Source organism: Pteropus medius, unplaced genomic scaffold (assembly GCF_902729225.1).
Source record: "Pteropus medius unplaced genomic scaffold, Ma_sr-lr_union100, whole genome shotgun sequence".
Taxonomy (NCBI): domain Eukaryota; kingdom Metazoa; phylum Chordata; class Mammalia; order Chiroptera; family Pteropodidae; genus Pteropus; species Pteropus medius.
Window position 1 is genome coordinate 2,416,252 of NW_024356333.1, and position 13,801 is coordinate 2,430,052.

Genomic DNA, 13,801 nt, shown 5'->3' on the forward strand with positions numbered 1-13,801 from the left:
TCAGTCTTTGTATTTTAGGGGTCCGTGCCTGTTCAGAATGTCATCCAGTGCTTAGCTGGTCACATGGTATCAGGCCGTTGTTCTGGGAACACCTGACTCATACGCTTCCAACAGAATTTGAGTCTCGAATCTAGACTTTTTCCCTCATCCCCTTCCCTCATCAGTCTGTCTTTATTTCCCATTTAAATTGTATGAATAGAAGTAGGCTTTACAAATATTTTTAAACGACTTGTTTCATGAGTCTGTCACGTGTTTTTATGAATCTTGTCCGGCTCCAAACGGGGCGTTTCTGGTACCTGATCCGCACGCTGAGCAGGTGCGCACGGGTCGCCTGAGGCAGCCCTTGGCCCTCACACTTCGTTAGTGTACAGTGGACAGAAATGTGAATCTGTTCACTACATTATTTTGGAATTTTAAGTTTCAAACACTTTATCTTTCTAGAGCTGTTTTATCTGACCATTGTCTATTTTCCTGTGGAAGGGTGCTGAATTTTGGTATTAAGAGGCTGTCTTCTTTTACATTTAAAAACTAGTTTTTCACAGGTGATATTCCATTCTTCTTCCCATTTGATAAGCCGATTGCTGACCTTTCTTTAGAAATCAAGATATGTAGATGTCAGAATTCTTTTGGTAAAAATAGAAAATAAGATTTCATTGTAGAGGATATATCAGTTGTTTCTATGGAGATTAAAGATTCAAATAAACGTTTATCATCAGAGTTTAGAGTTGGTGTGTAGCAGTTACACTTGCAAGGAGGAAAGTAATCACTCCAGAATGTTGTTTGCTCCTGGTTAGGGGTTGGTCAGGAGTGGAGAGCCAAGGAAAGTTCTGTGATGTACTAATGGACTTTTTCCACTGAAACTGGGGGAGTGAAAGAGTAAATATTCTGCCTTTATTTATGCAGCTTTCCATGCAACACCCAACACTTACAAGCGGAAGAACACGGAGACCGCTCTGGACAACAAGCCCTGTGGACCGCAGTGTTACCAGCACCTGGTAAGCGTGGGCGCCCTAAGGTCCGGTGGGCACTCGAGTCTTAATCCTGACCTTGGTGAGGTGTCTCAAGTCAGCGTAATGTTGTCGTTCCCGTACTTTTACTGGCCACAGAGTAGACAGAGGTTCTTACCCCTGTCATTTCTTCCGTAGTTACACACTGCACACGCTAGTCCTTCATTGATCTTGTATGATTCGTTGTTTATCTGTGTTAATCTCAGCAGCGTTTCAGGGTCTTTAGGATCCAGCACTGCTACACCTTCCAGAGTCTAGGTGAGTGCGGGGCAGTTGGCCCACTGACCCGGACGCGGTGCTCACCCGCACAGCCCGGTGCCGTTGCAGGCCCGTAGCTGTTCCGAGTTAGACCCACTGTAGTTCGAGCTGTGTTAGAGGCCCCACAGGTTTTTGCTTTTTAATGATGGAGAAAAGGTAAAGGTTTAGGAAAATAGGAGGTAGAAAAGTTGTTTTTTTACGGGTACTATCTTATTTTTACCATTTCCCCTCTTTGAACCAAGCCACTCCTACCTAGGAACTAAGTGGGTATATATTGCCTGTTGGATTTTGGACAGAAGATTCATTGAATGGCACCTGCAGAAGGTATCCTATTTTTAAGCAATTTGGTTTTTGTAGAATAAAGTATAAAACTGTTGGCTGCTCTCAAACTTCTCCCTTCTATTGCCACTAAAAAATGGAATTCTTGACCACTATTTTATACTATTCTTTACAAGGCAGATTTTTATTCGGTTCATCTCAAATGTTTCTCTGGTCTCTGTAATCCATGCTTTTACCATTGTTTTATACTTTCTGAGGCTGACTGTTGCATTTTGGCACTTTGGAATACCGAATGTGACCCTCACAGCCTTGTTCCTCGGGCTCATTTTGTGTCCCTCACGGGGGGAAAACTGGATGTTTTAACGGGCAGGAAGTGACAAAGTCAAGCATGTTTACATGTTTTGTAGTCTTGTGTACTACAAATAAAGTGGTCATAATCTTAAGAATCCCTGAAATAGGAAAGCCTGACTCTAGCTGCACATTAGGTTTATGATTCTTCTCATAAAAATTCACTTTTAAAGAGACTGTATGTTGTCTACGGCCGTGCCACCCTGAACAAGCCCGACCCCGTCTGATCTCGGAAGCTAAGCAGGGTCGGGCCTGGTTAGTACTTGGATGGGAGACCACCTAGGAAGACCGGGTGCTGTAGGCGTAAAAAGTTAAAAATAAGGGATTGTAAGCTGACAAGGTCTTGCAATCTGTGAGGTCAACCAAGGGTTGCCTCGCCTAAAAAAAAATTAAAAGTATATTTTATATTTTGGCTTATTATATAATCAGTTAATATATTCAGCCTGATCTCATACCACTAGTGATATCAGAAGCCATGTTTGTCTTTTTGAAATTTCTAAACTATGAAAAGCAGATAGAAAACAAGTGTATTTAGAGATGCAAATAATTACTTGTGAAAGATGGATACTGTGATAATTTCATGACTAACGTGCATTATGCAGTACTTTTTCCCCCCGCCTGCCCGCGTCATAGAACTTTACCTTGACGTCTGCATCTTTCACTCTGTAGGAGGGGGCGAAGGAGTTCGCTGCTGCCCTCACCGCCGAACGGATCAAGACGCCACCAAAGCGCCCGGGGGGCCGCCGAAGGGGGAGGCTGCCCAACAACAGCAGCAGGCCCAGCACCCCCACCATCAACGTGCTGGAGGCCAAGGACACGGACAGTGACAGGGAAGCTGGGACCGAGACTGGTGGTGAGAACAACGATAAAGAAGAGGAGGAGAAAAAAGACGAAACCTCCAGCTCCTCTGGTGAGACGATCAACTCCCCAGGCTTCACTGTCGCTTTGAAAAGCTGCGCCGTGCGGGTTAAGAGTGTGTGATGGAGTGGACGGTTCTCTTGGTCAATTTTCAGTATCACAAGAAATCCAAGAGCCAAGACCCCTTGGGGACAGATGCGTGGCTGAGTGCTTGCTGCTGTCCTGCCCCAGTGCCGACCTGGCCTGTGACGTTTGCTGTCTGGGTTGTTGGGGGTTGACAGTTCCTCTCCACTCGCTGCGCTGTTCCTCCATCTTTCTCAGATGGCATGATGAACTTCTGATCGTTCAGTGTAGGATCCTTGATGTCAGTGGGTGGTCCGGGGCAGAAGAGAGGACCAGAACCACCAGGCAGTGTTCCCGACTGGGTCTGAGCTGTCATTTTAGCCCCGTGACCGGACCACGGTTGGGCAGTCCAACCCCACGGCCCCCGTCGCGGAGGCGTTACAGGGAGCCCAGCCTCCTGCCGGGTTCCGGGAAGAGCTCCCTGGTACCGTCTGGAGCCTTGGTTCATCGTCGGGTGGTTCACTTCCTGAGATCTTAATATCATCTTGTCCAGCCGGCGTCCTCTGACTGGTGCTTCCCTTTGGTTTTGTAGAAGCCAACTCTCGCTGTCAGACACCAATAAAGATGAAGCCAAACAGCGAGCCCCCCGAGAACGTGGAGTGGAGCGGGGCCGAGGCCTCCATGTTCCGTGTCCTCATCGGCACCTACTACGACAACTTCTGTGCCATTGCCAGATTAATTGGGACCAAAACGTGCAGACAGGTGAGCACATGTGATAAGACTTGTTAAAGAGTTTCAGATAGAACACACGCAGTCATCGTCCAAGTGGGAGAAACAGCCTTGGTTATCCTTGAGCTCCTGTTCATCTTCTGAGAGGGAGGGAGTAAATTATTTTCTGAGAGGGACCGAAAGAAAATCACCCTTCTGGCTTCAGATGCCAGTGGATTTAAAAAGCCAGTAAAGATTCAGACTTAGCCGAGACCCGATCAGTTGGAACCACAGCTGCTCACCCTGCGTGAGGTCGGCGCAGCGCGTGCTTCGCTCTCTTTCGTGTCCCTGGCACGTTCGCAGCATCACAGAAGAGACAGGCGTCTCTGGTATGAATCAGCGTAAGACTAGTTTGCTTAACTGGGTGGCCCTCATGGTTCTGTGACTGTGCCCCTTGCCAGGTGTATGAGTTTCGGGTCAAAGAATCCAGCATCATAGCTCCGGCTCCCGCTGAGGACGTCGATACCCCTCCGAGGAAGAAGAAGAGGAAACATCGGTAAGTCTGTCCTGCAGCCACTCGGCGACGCCACCTGGGTGCTGTGGGCCGGGCGCTTCTCTGCTTTGATAAAGACACTTGGACCGACTTAAAAAATAGACCTGTAGAGTCTTGTTTCTACTGAAAATTGCTGGTATTCTTCTGTAAGAATACAACAGCTTTCAGTAGATTTGGTGTCATTAAAATTCTAGTTACTGTGCTGTGCTTGGTTAAGAAAGATAGTAGCTTCTGTAGTAAAGGCTGCACGGACAGTCACTTAGCATGTGCTGTAGGGTGTTTTCCTGAATCATGGAAGGCTGATCAGGGCACTGAGCACTGAGCCGGTTGTTCTGGGAGGTGGAATTTGCTACGTGTGTGGCCTCACATCCAGATATTCTTGGTAGGCTGAGGCTGTGCGAACACTGCCCCTCACAAAGGCTTGTGATGAGTGATGAGGGGTGGTGACCACACAGGCTGACTGGACTTGTGTGGAGCCAGGTCGTGGCTGGACCATCAGCTGTAATGCCCCTCCCCCCAGGGAGTTTAGGGAAAAGGGAGCATTTAACTTGTGCTTCAGGACTTGCATACACACTCATGTTACATTTATTTAATAAATGTAGGGTCCACTTAATTTAGAACTGAAACAACTTGGTTTTTCCCACAGAATTTAGGTTTTAGTAGATACTTCTGAAATTTTTAGTTGAATGATTAAAGATGCCTGAAATTAGACACAGTATTAGGATGAATAGGCAGACACCCCTGCGCATGAAGGCCACCCTCTGGGCACACAGCAGGGCCAGCCATCATGGAGAGGCTGGCAGTGACAGCGCTGCTCACTGACGGCACAGAAGCAGGCAGTGAGGGACTCCGTCACTCCTTCTGTAGTTCCTGGGTTTAAGGCACTGACTGGCCCATTTAAGTCGCCGCTGTGGGACTTCTGGAGAAGACTATGTTACTTTCTGTGTGTTTTGCAGGTTGTGGGCTGCACACTGCAGAAAGATACAGCTGAAAAAAGGTTAGCACCTTTCTATTTAACTTCATTATTCACTTAAACTGTCTACTTGTCATTAGTTTTAGAATAGTAACTGGATTAGAGTTTAGGATATTCTGATACAATTGACTTCTGTACATTGAACCAACTTAAATGGCAGTTGTCAATGTTACTGCCAGTCAGCTGTCTGTACAGTGAAGGCTGGTTGGATGGAGTGAATCGGCCGGCGGGTTAGAGGAGCAGTATTCTGGGATCAGACTGAGATGGGGGTGACAGGGCTCCAAGGCCACTTGGGGATGTAGATGGGAGAGCGTGAGAAATCGCACACACAGTAAGGGAGACCTGAGCTCCCAAGGTCACGGGGGAGGGTGTGTTCTTGTTCGTGGGTACGGTCACCTCCCACTCTGGATTGACCTGCACGCTGTTATCTTGATGCAGACGGCTCCTCTAACCACGTTTACAACTACCAACCCTGTGACCATCCACGGCAGCCTTGTGACAGTTCGTGCCCTTGTGTGATAGCACAAAATTTTTGTGAAAAGTTTTGTCAATGTAGTTCAGAGTGTAAGTATTTGCTTTGATGAAATTGCATGACAATTCATTAGGCTTTGGTCATCAATTTAAGATAGTAACTGGAATCAAAGCAAGGACGTGGCAGCTTGTGCTCGTCATTTCCTTGGTGTCCATTGACCCCGCAAGGATTTACAGAGCCCACAACCAGCCCTGTGCTTGTGTCCAGTCTGCCTCTTGGCTCACGTGTGTGACGTGGGCAGGTGAGGCAGACTGGATTAAAGGAGCCTATTGGGATGGTTTAAATTCATTCATAGTAAGAAACAGCTACTTTTTGGGCACTAGAAACTGCCAGAGTTAGGTAGGTTTAGGCTTTAGAATGAAGTAACTGTAGCATAGGGGTAGGGACTATAATTATTTAATTAATGAAAATGCACATGGAGCTTGGATACCGAGGCAGCATCGTTGCTGGGTGGGTCTCATGAGTTAACCTGGGGCTTAGCACGGGACTTACGTGCACGGTTATGCAAGTTTTTCACATATGGTGATGGAGAGCATCTCTCTCAAGGTCAAAACCGCTTTCCTGGATGCCGCTGCAAAGCACAGTGCAACACCAAGCAGTGCCCGTGCTACCTGGCCGTCCGAGAGTGTGACCCTGACCTCTGTCTCACCTGTGGAGCTGCGGACCACTGGGACAGCAAGAATGTCTCGTGCAAGAACTGCAGCATCCAGCGGGGCTCCAAAAAGGTAACGCCGCCCTGCCCTGCCGTGCAGGCAGGCTCTTGAACAGCCTCAGTGGGGGTAGGACGGGGGCAGTGGGCTTCTGTCTGGGTCAGGCCTCCTGGGCGACTGCTCATGTTTTCCAGAGAGCCCCTTACTCTGGAATAAGGTAAATCAGCAAATTCTAAGCAGCGGTTGTTAATGGTTTCAGATTTGGAATAAGAGGTATTTTTCTGGTAGTTCAACAGGTGATTTGAATTTATTTTTCAGTTTAATTAGTAGAAGTAGTTTATCTAGTTGTCTTAGTGCAAATAAATGGTGTTTCTATCAGAACACAGACCCATTCTTATCAAATAGCATCTAATTTTCCTTTCTATGCAGAGTAAAAGATGAAGTTTCCCACAGCAGTATTTTGCAGACTTAGTTCCTGTTTCTTTAATAATCTTGAAAACACAGCCTGGGAGTTGCATGCAGGTGATTTTTAATTGTAGCAACCAGGGAATTTATTACTGAGCAATAATAGGAAGTAACAGCATATACTGGGGAAGTTCAGTACTTTTTTTTTTTTTAGGGTGGATGGGGTTGTTCAGTTAATCATTTTTATAACAATAGCTTGCTGGCATTTATTTAACTTGGTTGGCAAAGCACTGGGCTAAGTGCTTTGTGCATTAATTCACTTGCCCTCATAACCCCATGAGGGAGTGATCATTAAGCCATTTTATAAGTACGGAAGCCTAAAGTTACAGGACTTGAAAAGAGCAGGGACCCCAGGCCTCTGTTGTGACGTGACCGCTCACACCGCTGCCAGTAGGCCCCTTCTCCCAGAGATCCTGTCTCTGGCAGTGGCTTATTTTTTTTTTTTTGGCTGTGATGTGTTCAGGTGTTTAGACAGTTTCACTCTAGGTAATGTCCAATTAGATCACCGTGTCACAGTGATGCTGATAGTTCTCCATGACACTCCCCTTGGCCCCATATATGTCATTGTTTCTCTGACATACCACATTTACCCGCTGTATGATCAGCTACTCAGTTTGTTCAGAAAGTGGATGATGTTATTCATGTTGGCGTCTTTACCTCTGAAAACAAACTGTGTAAATACTTTTTACCAACTGGGTTTCATTTGTTTGCTGTTACTTAGCTAATTCAGTTTCTCATCAGGTGAGTACAGGCTGGATTAGAAGAGGAATGGACTGGGAGTTTAGGTGGTCAGGGAGCCTTTTTAAAGGTCACAAGGAAATTTGGGATGAAAGCCTAATAGTGAACCACAGTGAAAAGGTAGGGATTCGCTCCCAAACGTAGAGTTAAGAGTAAGAACAGGATGCTGGGCTGAGGAGATGGTGACACCACCTCTTGATAGTTTTTCGTGCTACCGGGAGGTGCTGTAGGACACGTCGGTGACGGGGCGTCCTGGTGTCGGGTTCCTGTGGGGGCTAATGGCGGCGCAATGCGTGGGCAGAGCCCAGCCCCACCATTGTGCACTGTGCTGTTCACAGAAAACCCGGGCATTGCTTCTGCAGCGTGTCAGCCCCTTGGACAGTGTGGGAGAGAGCTGACCCCTCGATTCAGGGTACTCAGCAGCTTTCCTGCTGCCTGTTGACTGACACTGAGTCATCCCCTAATTTATCAGCAGTCCACCTTTGCTCTCCTCTGATATATATGATTGTACTTTATTCTCTAGCATTTACTGCTGGCGCCATCTGATGTGGCAGGCTGGGGGATTTTCATCAAAGATCCCGTACAGAAGAATGAATTCATCTCGGAATACTGTGGAGAGGTAAGGCAAGAGTGGCCCAGTTCTGGGCGGCATAATGATGTATGCTAACCACAGGTGTTCACGGGGTACTTAGCGTATGTAATAACTTCTTTGTTTTGGATTATCATGGGGTTTGATTAGAAATTCATATTAATGAATTAATATGAAATGCCTTTTCAGCTTGGACTTATGCTTAGTAATTGGACTACTTTAGCCCTGGTCACATTTAGTGCTTATCATCTGGAGATAAGGGGGACACAAGAACTATGATATAGGAGTCTGTCCGACTTAATCCACAGTCTAATTGATAAGGACCTTGAAACAACAGCATCATTAATTGTGACTTTCTAGTTGCAGAGTTAGGTAAGAGCCATTAGTTTCAGCTTGGGGTCAGCCTAGCTGGTTGGTAGTTTTCATTCCGTAAAAGGGACTTGTTAAACACTTGCTCCAAGCATAACTCCTTTGAATTGAAGTGTTTCAGATATCATCACTGTTGACAAGTCAGTATGCAGACCAAGTAGAAAAGAGAAACTGGCCAATTGAGTATCCTCAGGAAGGTCTGGAATTCTCTTGATGAGCTTGTGTGTCACCAAATCCAACACTACTATCTTCTGTGTATTTCTTCCCAGATTATTTCTCAAGATGAAGCAGACAGAAGAGGGAAAGTGTATGACAAGTACATGTGCAGCTTTCTCTTCAACTTGAATAATGGTATGTTTGAGTTCAAGGGCATTTAGTTCCAAGGTGGCACTGGGGAGCCCCTCCACTGGTGCTCTCCTTTGCGTCCCTGAGGACTTGGGTATCGTGTCAGTTTGACTTACTTCCTGTAGTTAGTCCCTGTCACCTGGGAAGGCATGGAGCACTTGAAGCATCTCCAAAATGTCCCTGGGTGTTCTCACAGGACTGTGGGACTAAAGGAGCTGCTCGTGCAGATGAGGGTGGTAGGCAAAGCACGTGGGCTGGTCCATGTCACTGGAGGGTTGCGATGCAAATGGCAGTGTGCTTAGAAGCAAAGGTGTTCAGAGTGACTGCTGAAACACAAGAGGGTAGGTTTTTTAATGAACATGTCCCATAAAACAACATAATGGAAGAAATTATTATAAATATGAAAAATGCTTATTCTGGGCAGATTCCATTTTTTATAGTGCTTTGCCCTGTACTACGTGTAGTTGATAGGAGAAACTATCTTGAATTAGCAGTTAGTTCATTTCGAATCACGCTGAATGACACTTGCTTTTGGAGGTAAACCCTGAAGAGCTGTAACTGAGAGTGTTCACTGCGTTGTGCTTGTTTTCTCTCCTTAGATTTTGTGGTGGACGCAACCCGCAAGGGTAACAAAATTCGTTTTGCAAATCATTCAGTCAATCCTAACTGCTATGCAAAAGGTAGGTGCCTCCGGGTCAGAGCTCCCAGTGTGACGACAGGCTCCTCTTCTCAGTGCAGTGACAGCGCCTTGCACAGCTATGAGACAGACTGACGGGAACCAGTCCCTTCCCCTCCTGGGGCCTGTGGTCACAGCCTCACTGACACCAGTGTGCATCTCTTTCCAGTTATGATGGTCAACGGCGATCACAGGATAGGCATCTTTGCGAAGAGAGCCATCCAGACTGGTGAAGAGCTGTTTTTTGATTACAGGTTGGTAATGGGACGTTTTTGGTGGGATCTGAGGGCCACTTCTTCCCGGACACTGAGTGAGGCTTTCAGCTCTTTGTTGGGTCTTCCGCCATGGATGGGGAGTTAGGGCCTACTTTCTTAATACTGAAGTTTGTTATAGAAGCAGTACTTATTTTAAAAATATAAAAAGAATGTAAAATACCTCTTTTTTTTATCCTGCTCATAAGAGCCGTGTGTGACCCCTGCACCTTCTAACAACATGCATGTGGCTGCCACCTCTGCCGTATGCTGTTAAGAGAATGACGTTATAAACAAAACATCCTAAGTGTGAGAGGATTTATACATCTGTCATTAAATAGATGTTGGTCACTATCCCACCTGGTCCTTTCTGTAAAGCCATAGGGCCACTGGATCTGTTTATAGGGTTAGGCACCAGGTTGGCAGTTTACACTGTCAGGCTCTGTGGGATAAACTGACAAGTTTAACATTTAAATGTTATCAAATGACTGTCTAGTTAAACATCTTGTGGCTGAGTATGTTTCAGAAGCTGTTTTTAACTAGACAGTCATTTGAGTTGCCGTAAACTAGAGCCCACGTGCTGCTAGTTTCAATGGCAGACTGCAGCATTGCTGAAGGTGCGAGCTAAACAAAATTTGACAGGGCCCATGTGCACACACAGCTTTGGTGGGAGGCCACCACAGCGAAGTCCCTTGAAACAGCCCTTCCTCCCCGCATCCGAACAAAGTAGAGCTGGGTCTACCGGGATAGAAGGCAGTGCAGCCTGGGCCTCCTGGCCCCCTACCCAGCATCCGGCCCAAAGAACATGGCGTGGACCTGCCTTCTTGGGCACTTGCTGGGGAATATGTCCAGGTTTGTTCAGTTCAAAGCCTGGCCACGTTCTTGGGAATTTCACCGGTGACGATGGCTGCGCCTGTGCCCTCCGTAGACATTTTAGCACCCTCTGAAGTGAGCATGCGGTTGGGCTGGCCTCACCTTGGGGGCTCGCGGTCACTCCTCTTTCCTGCCCTTCCAGATACAGCCAGGCTGATGCCCTGAAGTACGTGGGCATCGAGCGAGAGATGGAAATCCCTTGACGTCGGCTACCTCCTTCCCCCCCGGAACGCTGCCTTAGCTTCAGAAACCTCGAGTACTGTGGGCAATTTAGGAAAACAAACAAAGAAAAAAATGCAGTTTGAAATTCTGAATTTGCAAAGTACTGTAAGAATAATTTATAGTAATGAGTTAAAAAATCAACTTTTTATTGCCTTCTCACCAGCTGCAAAAGTGTTTTGTACCATTGGATTTTTGCAATAATGCAGTATGGTACATTTTTCAACTTTGAATAAAGAATACTTGAACTTGTCCTTGCTGTTGAGTCATCTATACAGAGGCAAGCAGACTCATTTTAAACAATATTGTTTATTATAATAAATATGAAACGTACAAAAATGAGCATATTACTATATAATATATACATATAATTAACACTGCTTGCATCCTGAAAGCAGGGAGCATGTGTCCCAGTCAGCTGAGAGGCCTGGAGAGGTATGTACAGGCCACTTAACCTCTACAGGATGGGGCCCAGGTGAGTTCTCTGAGCCCATCTCACTCTAAATTCCTGTAGTCTAGATGTAGAAGTGATGTGCCTTTCCCACCTTCGAAAGGTGACAGCTACAAACTTCAAGTGTCAAGGAAATGGGGTCCCAGCATTCCAGCACCCCACCCAAGATACACTGGGCAACGGGATTGTGGGTCACCTTCAAAGCAGCAGTAGTTCGTTTGTGTGCGGTTGCCTTTTCTAAGGAGTTATGAACAATTTAAATAATGTGAAAATTTAAAACTTACCTTCTGTTCCCATTATGCAAACACTGCTAAGACTGGTTTCTGTTGCATCGATGCACAAGCCATAGCAATGTGAGTCCTAAAACAAAGTTAATTTGCCACTTAACTTTGGTAGCGAAAAGACCTGTCCTTAGATAAATGCCAGTCCCAGAAGGATCAGTCACCCTTATACTCTGCCACGCTTAGTTCCGACACTGCTGATGCGTTTTGTCTCTTACGACCCTAACCTCTGCCCATGAAACAGTACCTTTGCTCTCAGTTGGCTGCTGCCGAGTCACAGAACACCCTGGATGGCCCTCGGCACAAATGGAGCGCACACAGACCTGCTCAGGACACCCCAGGGCTTACTTACCATAGTGCCTACTGACATGGATGGGGCCCATCCCAGCCACAGCTCTTCCGCTGTTCATAGCCCCCAACCTGTCACCAGGTGCACACAGCTGGCAGGTGGGTCCTTGAGTCCAGGGAGGTTCTGCTCACTTCACACACAAGTCCACATGCAGCGTAAGGAAAAAATGACGCTTGTACTGACAGTCGTTTCGAGCACCATCTGGTGCTCTCCTGATGCACAGCAAGCTTTCTTGTTTGCTGATTGGAAACGTGGCTCTCCAGTGCCCTATTCAGTGACTTCGTGACACCGGGATTGTCAGACCAGAAGAAACGACGTGCGTGTGTTCACTGCGCCACTGTACTAGGGCCGGCGAGAGGGCACAGAGCTCGACACACGAGGTACTCAAATACCCAGCTAACGAAAAGTTTGGGCAAAAGCTAAGTTTAACAGCAGTATGCCTCCTCCCCCGCGGTAACAACTATGTGGTCTGTGTGTCTTAACCTGCTTCTTCAGCTTAAGGCTGCTATTTCCCTACCAATGGGAATACGGAATCAAACAGGACGAATATGAGTCATGTTCCAAATCCTTTCCAAATGGTGTGGCTCACAGACTGACTTCTACAGGCAAATGCGAGGGTATCATGACGTAACACACTTAGAATTCTTTTAAATTAATATTTCATGATTCACTAAAAAAAAAAAAAACAATTACAACCATCTACCCAGAAATTACTGCCTGGTTCACATTGGCCCTCCAGCCTCCCCTGTACCCACGCAGTGACTCAGCCCTGAGTCTGCCTGGGCCTGTGGTGTTCAACGACTACTCCAGCGCCACCCAAAGTCAACCAGGTGGTAGAGCTCACACCCATGCGCAGGTCTAAGAACCTAAGTATTCCGCCGGAAGCTGTCTGAGCACTGGGCTCCTAGTGGAGTCAACGGGAACACAGGCCTCTCCGGCCTCAGCCCTGGCTCAAACGGCTGTGGGGAGGGCTGGGCTGGTCCACCACGTGTGGACCACAACTCTGTGAAGTGGTTTAGAGAAACGCCACGCTCACCTGCATGACGACTTGTCGGCTGGGTCAGGGGCACGAGCTGGAAAGGAGGAGACAGGGATGTGAAGCAGATCGCCCAGATGGCCAGGGTCTCATGATTCCCAGGACGTCTTCCGAAGGGAACTTGCTCCAAACAAACATGGCAGCATGTTTGCGTTATCACCTGGGTGTGGGAAGAGCTTGTTTTTTCCAAAAGGAAATTTGATCAGTGTTCAGTAGCCCATCTTAAAATGCTCAGTCAATATTAATAAAATTTAAAAACACTTTAAATTCCAAGTTCCGTATGTACTGTTACTTGGGCTTGCGTTTACTGTCCCAGCTGCTTCCTCTCTGCAGAGTGGCCGGCCTGCCACCCGCCCTCTTCCCTGCTCCTCCGCAGGCCGTGGCACCGGTGAGACTCAGCTCAGAACATGGCTGCGGTCACCAACCCCAACCTGGGCCTGAGCTTTCTGTAGGGATTGTGCCCCGAGGTTTCGGAGCACCTGGCCTTGGCCTCTGAGCAGCTTCAGAAGACAGATTTAAGCTACCCTCACGGCCCCCTCTTTCCACCCTGGAGAGAAGCACAGCCGGCCCTGCTCAGGCTCGGGGGCTGGGGAACAAAGACAGTTCTGAGGTGCCTACCCTCACAGCCACGAGACAGCAGTCACCTCGCCTGAGGGGAGGGGGCGGGTTCTGAATCCGAGCATGGGGGGTGACTACCTCGCTTAGCTGTCTGCCTGAAGGTCCCAGCACTCAGCCCGGGCACTCCCCACCCTGGAGGGGCCCGACACCAGCAAAGCTCACTGGGAGACGTCCCACCCCAGTGTACTGGTCCCCGAGGCAGGGAAAGGATCCGCTGTGAGGAAAAGCGAGTGGTGAGCCCAACTCCCCAGGGCGTGATGGGGGCCCTGGAGCGGGGGGAGGTCCCATGGGCAGCGCTCCAGGTTTTTGCCC

General features: G+C 47.6%; 1 protein-coding gene and 1 non-coding gene across 14 annotated transcripts in view; both read left to right on the plus strand.

Annotated features, from left to right (window-relative positions):
- EZH2 (enhancer of zeste 2 polycomb repressive complex 2 subunit) overlaps positions 1–11,008 on the plus strand; it is a 57,659-nt gene extending 46,651 nt beyond the window's left edge. For 11 of the 13 annotated variants that reach the window (XM_039861213.1, XM_039861217.1, XM_039861221.1 and 8 more), the window contains exons 9-20: positions 904–995; positions 2,562–2,802; positions 3,406–3,575; positions 3,983–4,077; positions 5,031–5,071; positions 5,486–5,611; positions 6,126–6,304; positions 7,956–8,051; positions 8,660–8,741; positions 9,335–9,415; positions 9,581–9,665; positions 10,678–11,008. In XM_039861213.1, coding sequence (XP_039717147.1) covers positions 904–995; positions 2,562–2,802; positions 3,406–3,575; positions 3,983–4,077; positions 5,031–5,071; positions 5,486–5,611; positions 6,126–6,304; positions 7,956–8,051; positions 8,660–8,741; positions 9,335–9,415; positions 9,581–9,665; positions 10,678–10,738 — 1,349 coding nt within the window. In that variant the 3' untranslated portion in view covers positions 10,739–11,008. The remainder of the gene's footprint in view (positions 1–903; positions 996–2,561; positions 2,803–3,405; positions 3,576–3,982; positions 4,078–5,030; positions 5,072–5,485; positions 5,612–6,125; positions 6,305–7,955; positions 8,052–8,659; positions 8,742–9,334; positions 9,416–9,580; positions 9,666–10,677) is intronic. The other 2 variants (XM_039861223.1, XM_039861222.1) reach the window with 1 other exon arrangement.
- Positions 2,078–2,196, plus strand: LOC120601548 (5S ribosomal RNA). Its single transcript, XR_005652476.1, has one exon. It is a non-coding gene; the product is annotated as a 5S ribosomal RNA (ribosomal RNA).
- Positions 11,009–13,801: the final 2,793 nt, after the last annotated feature.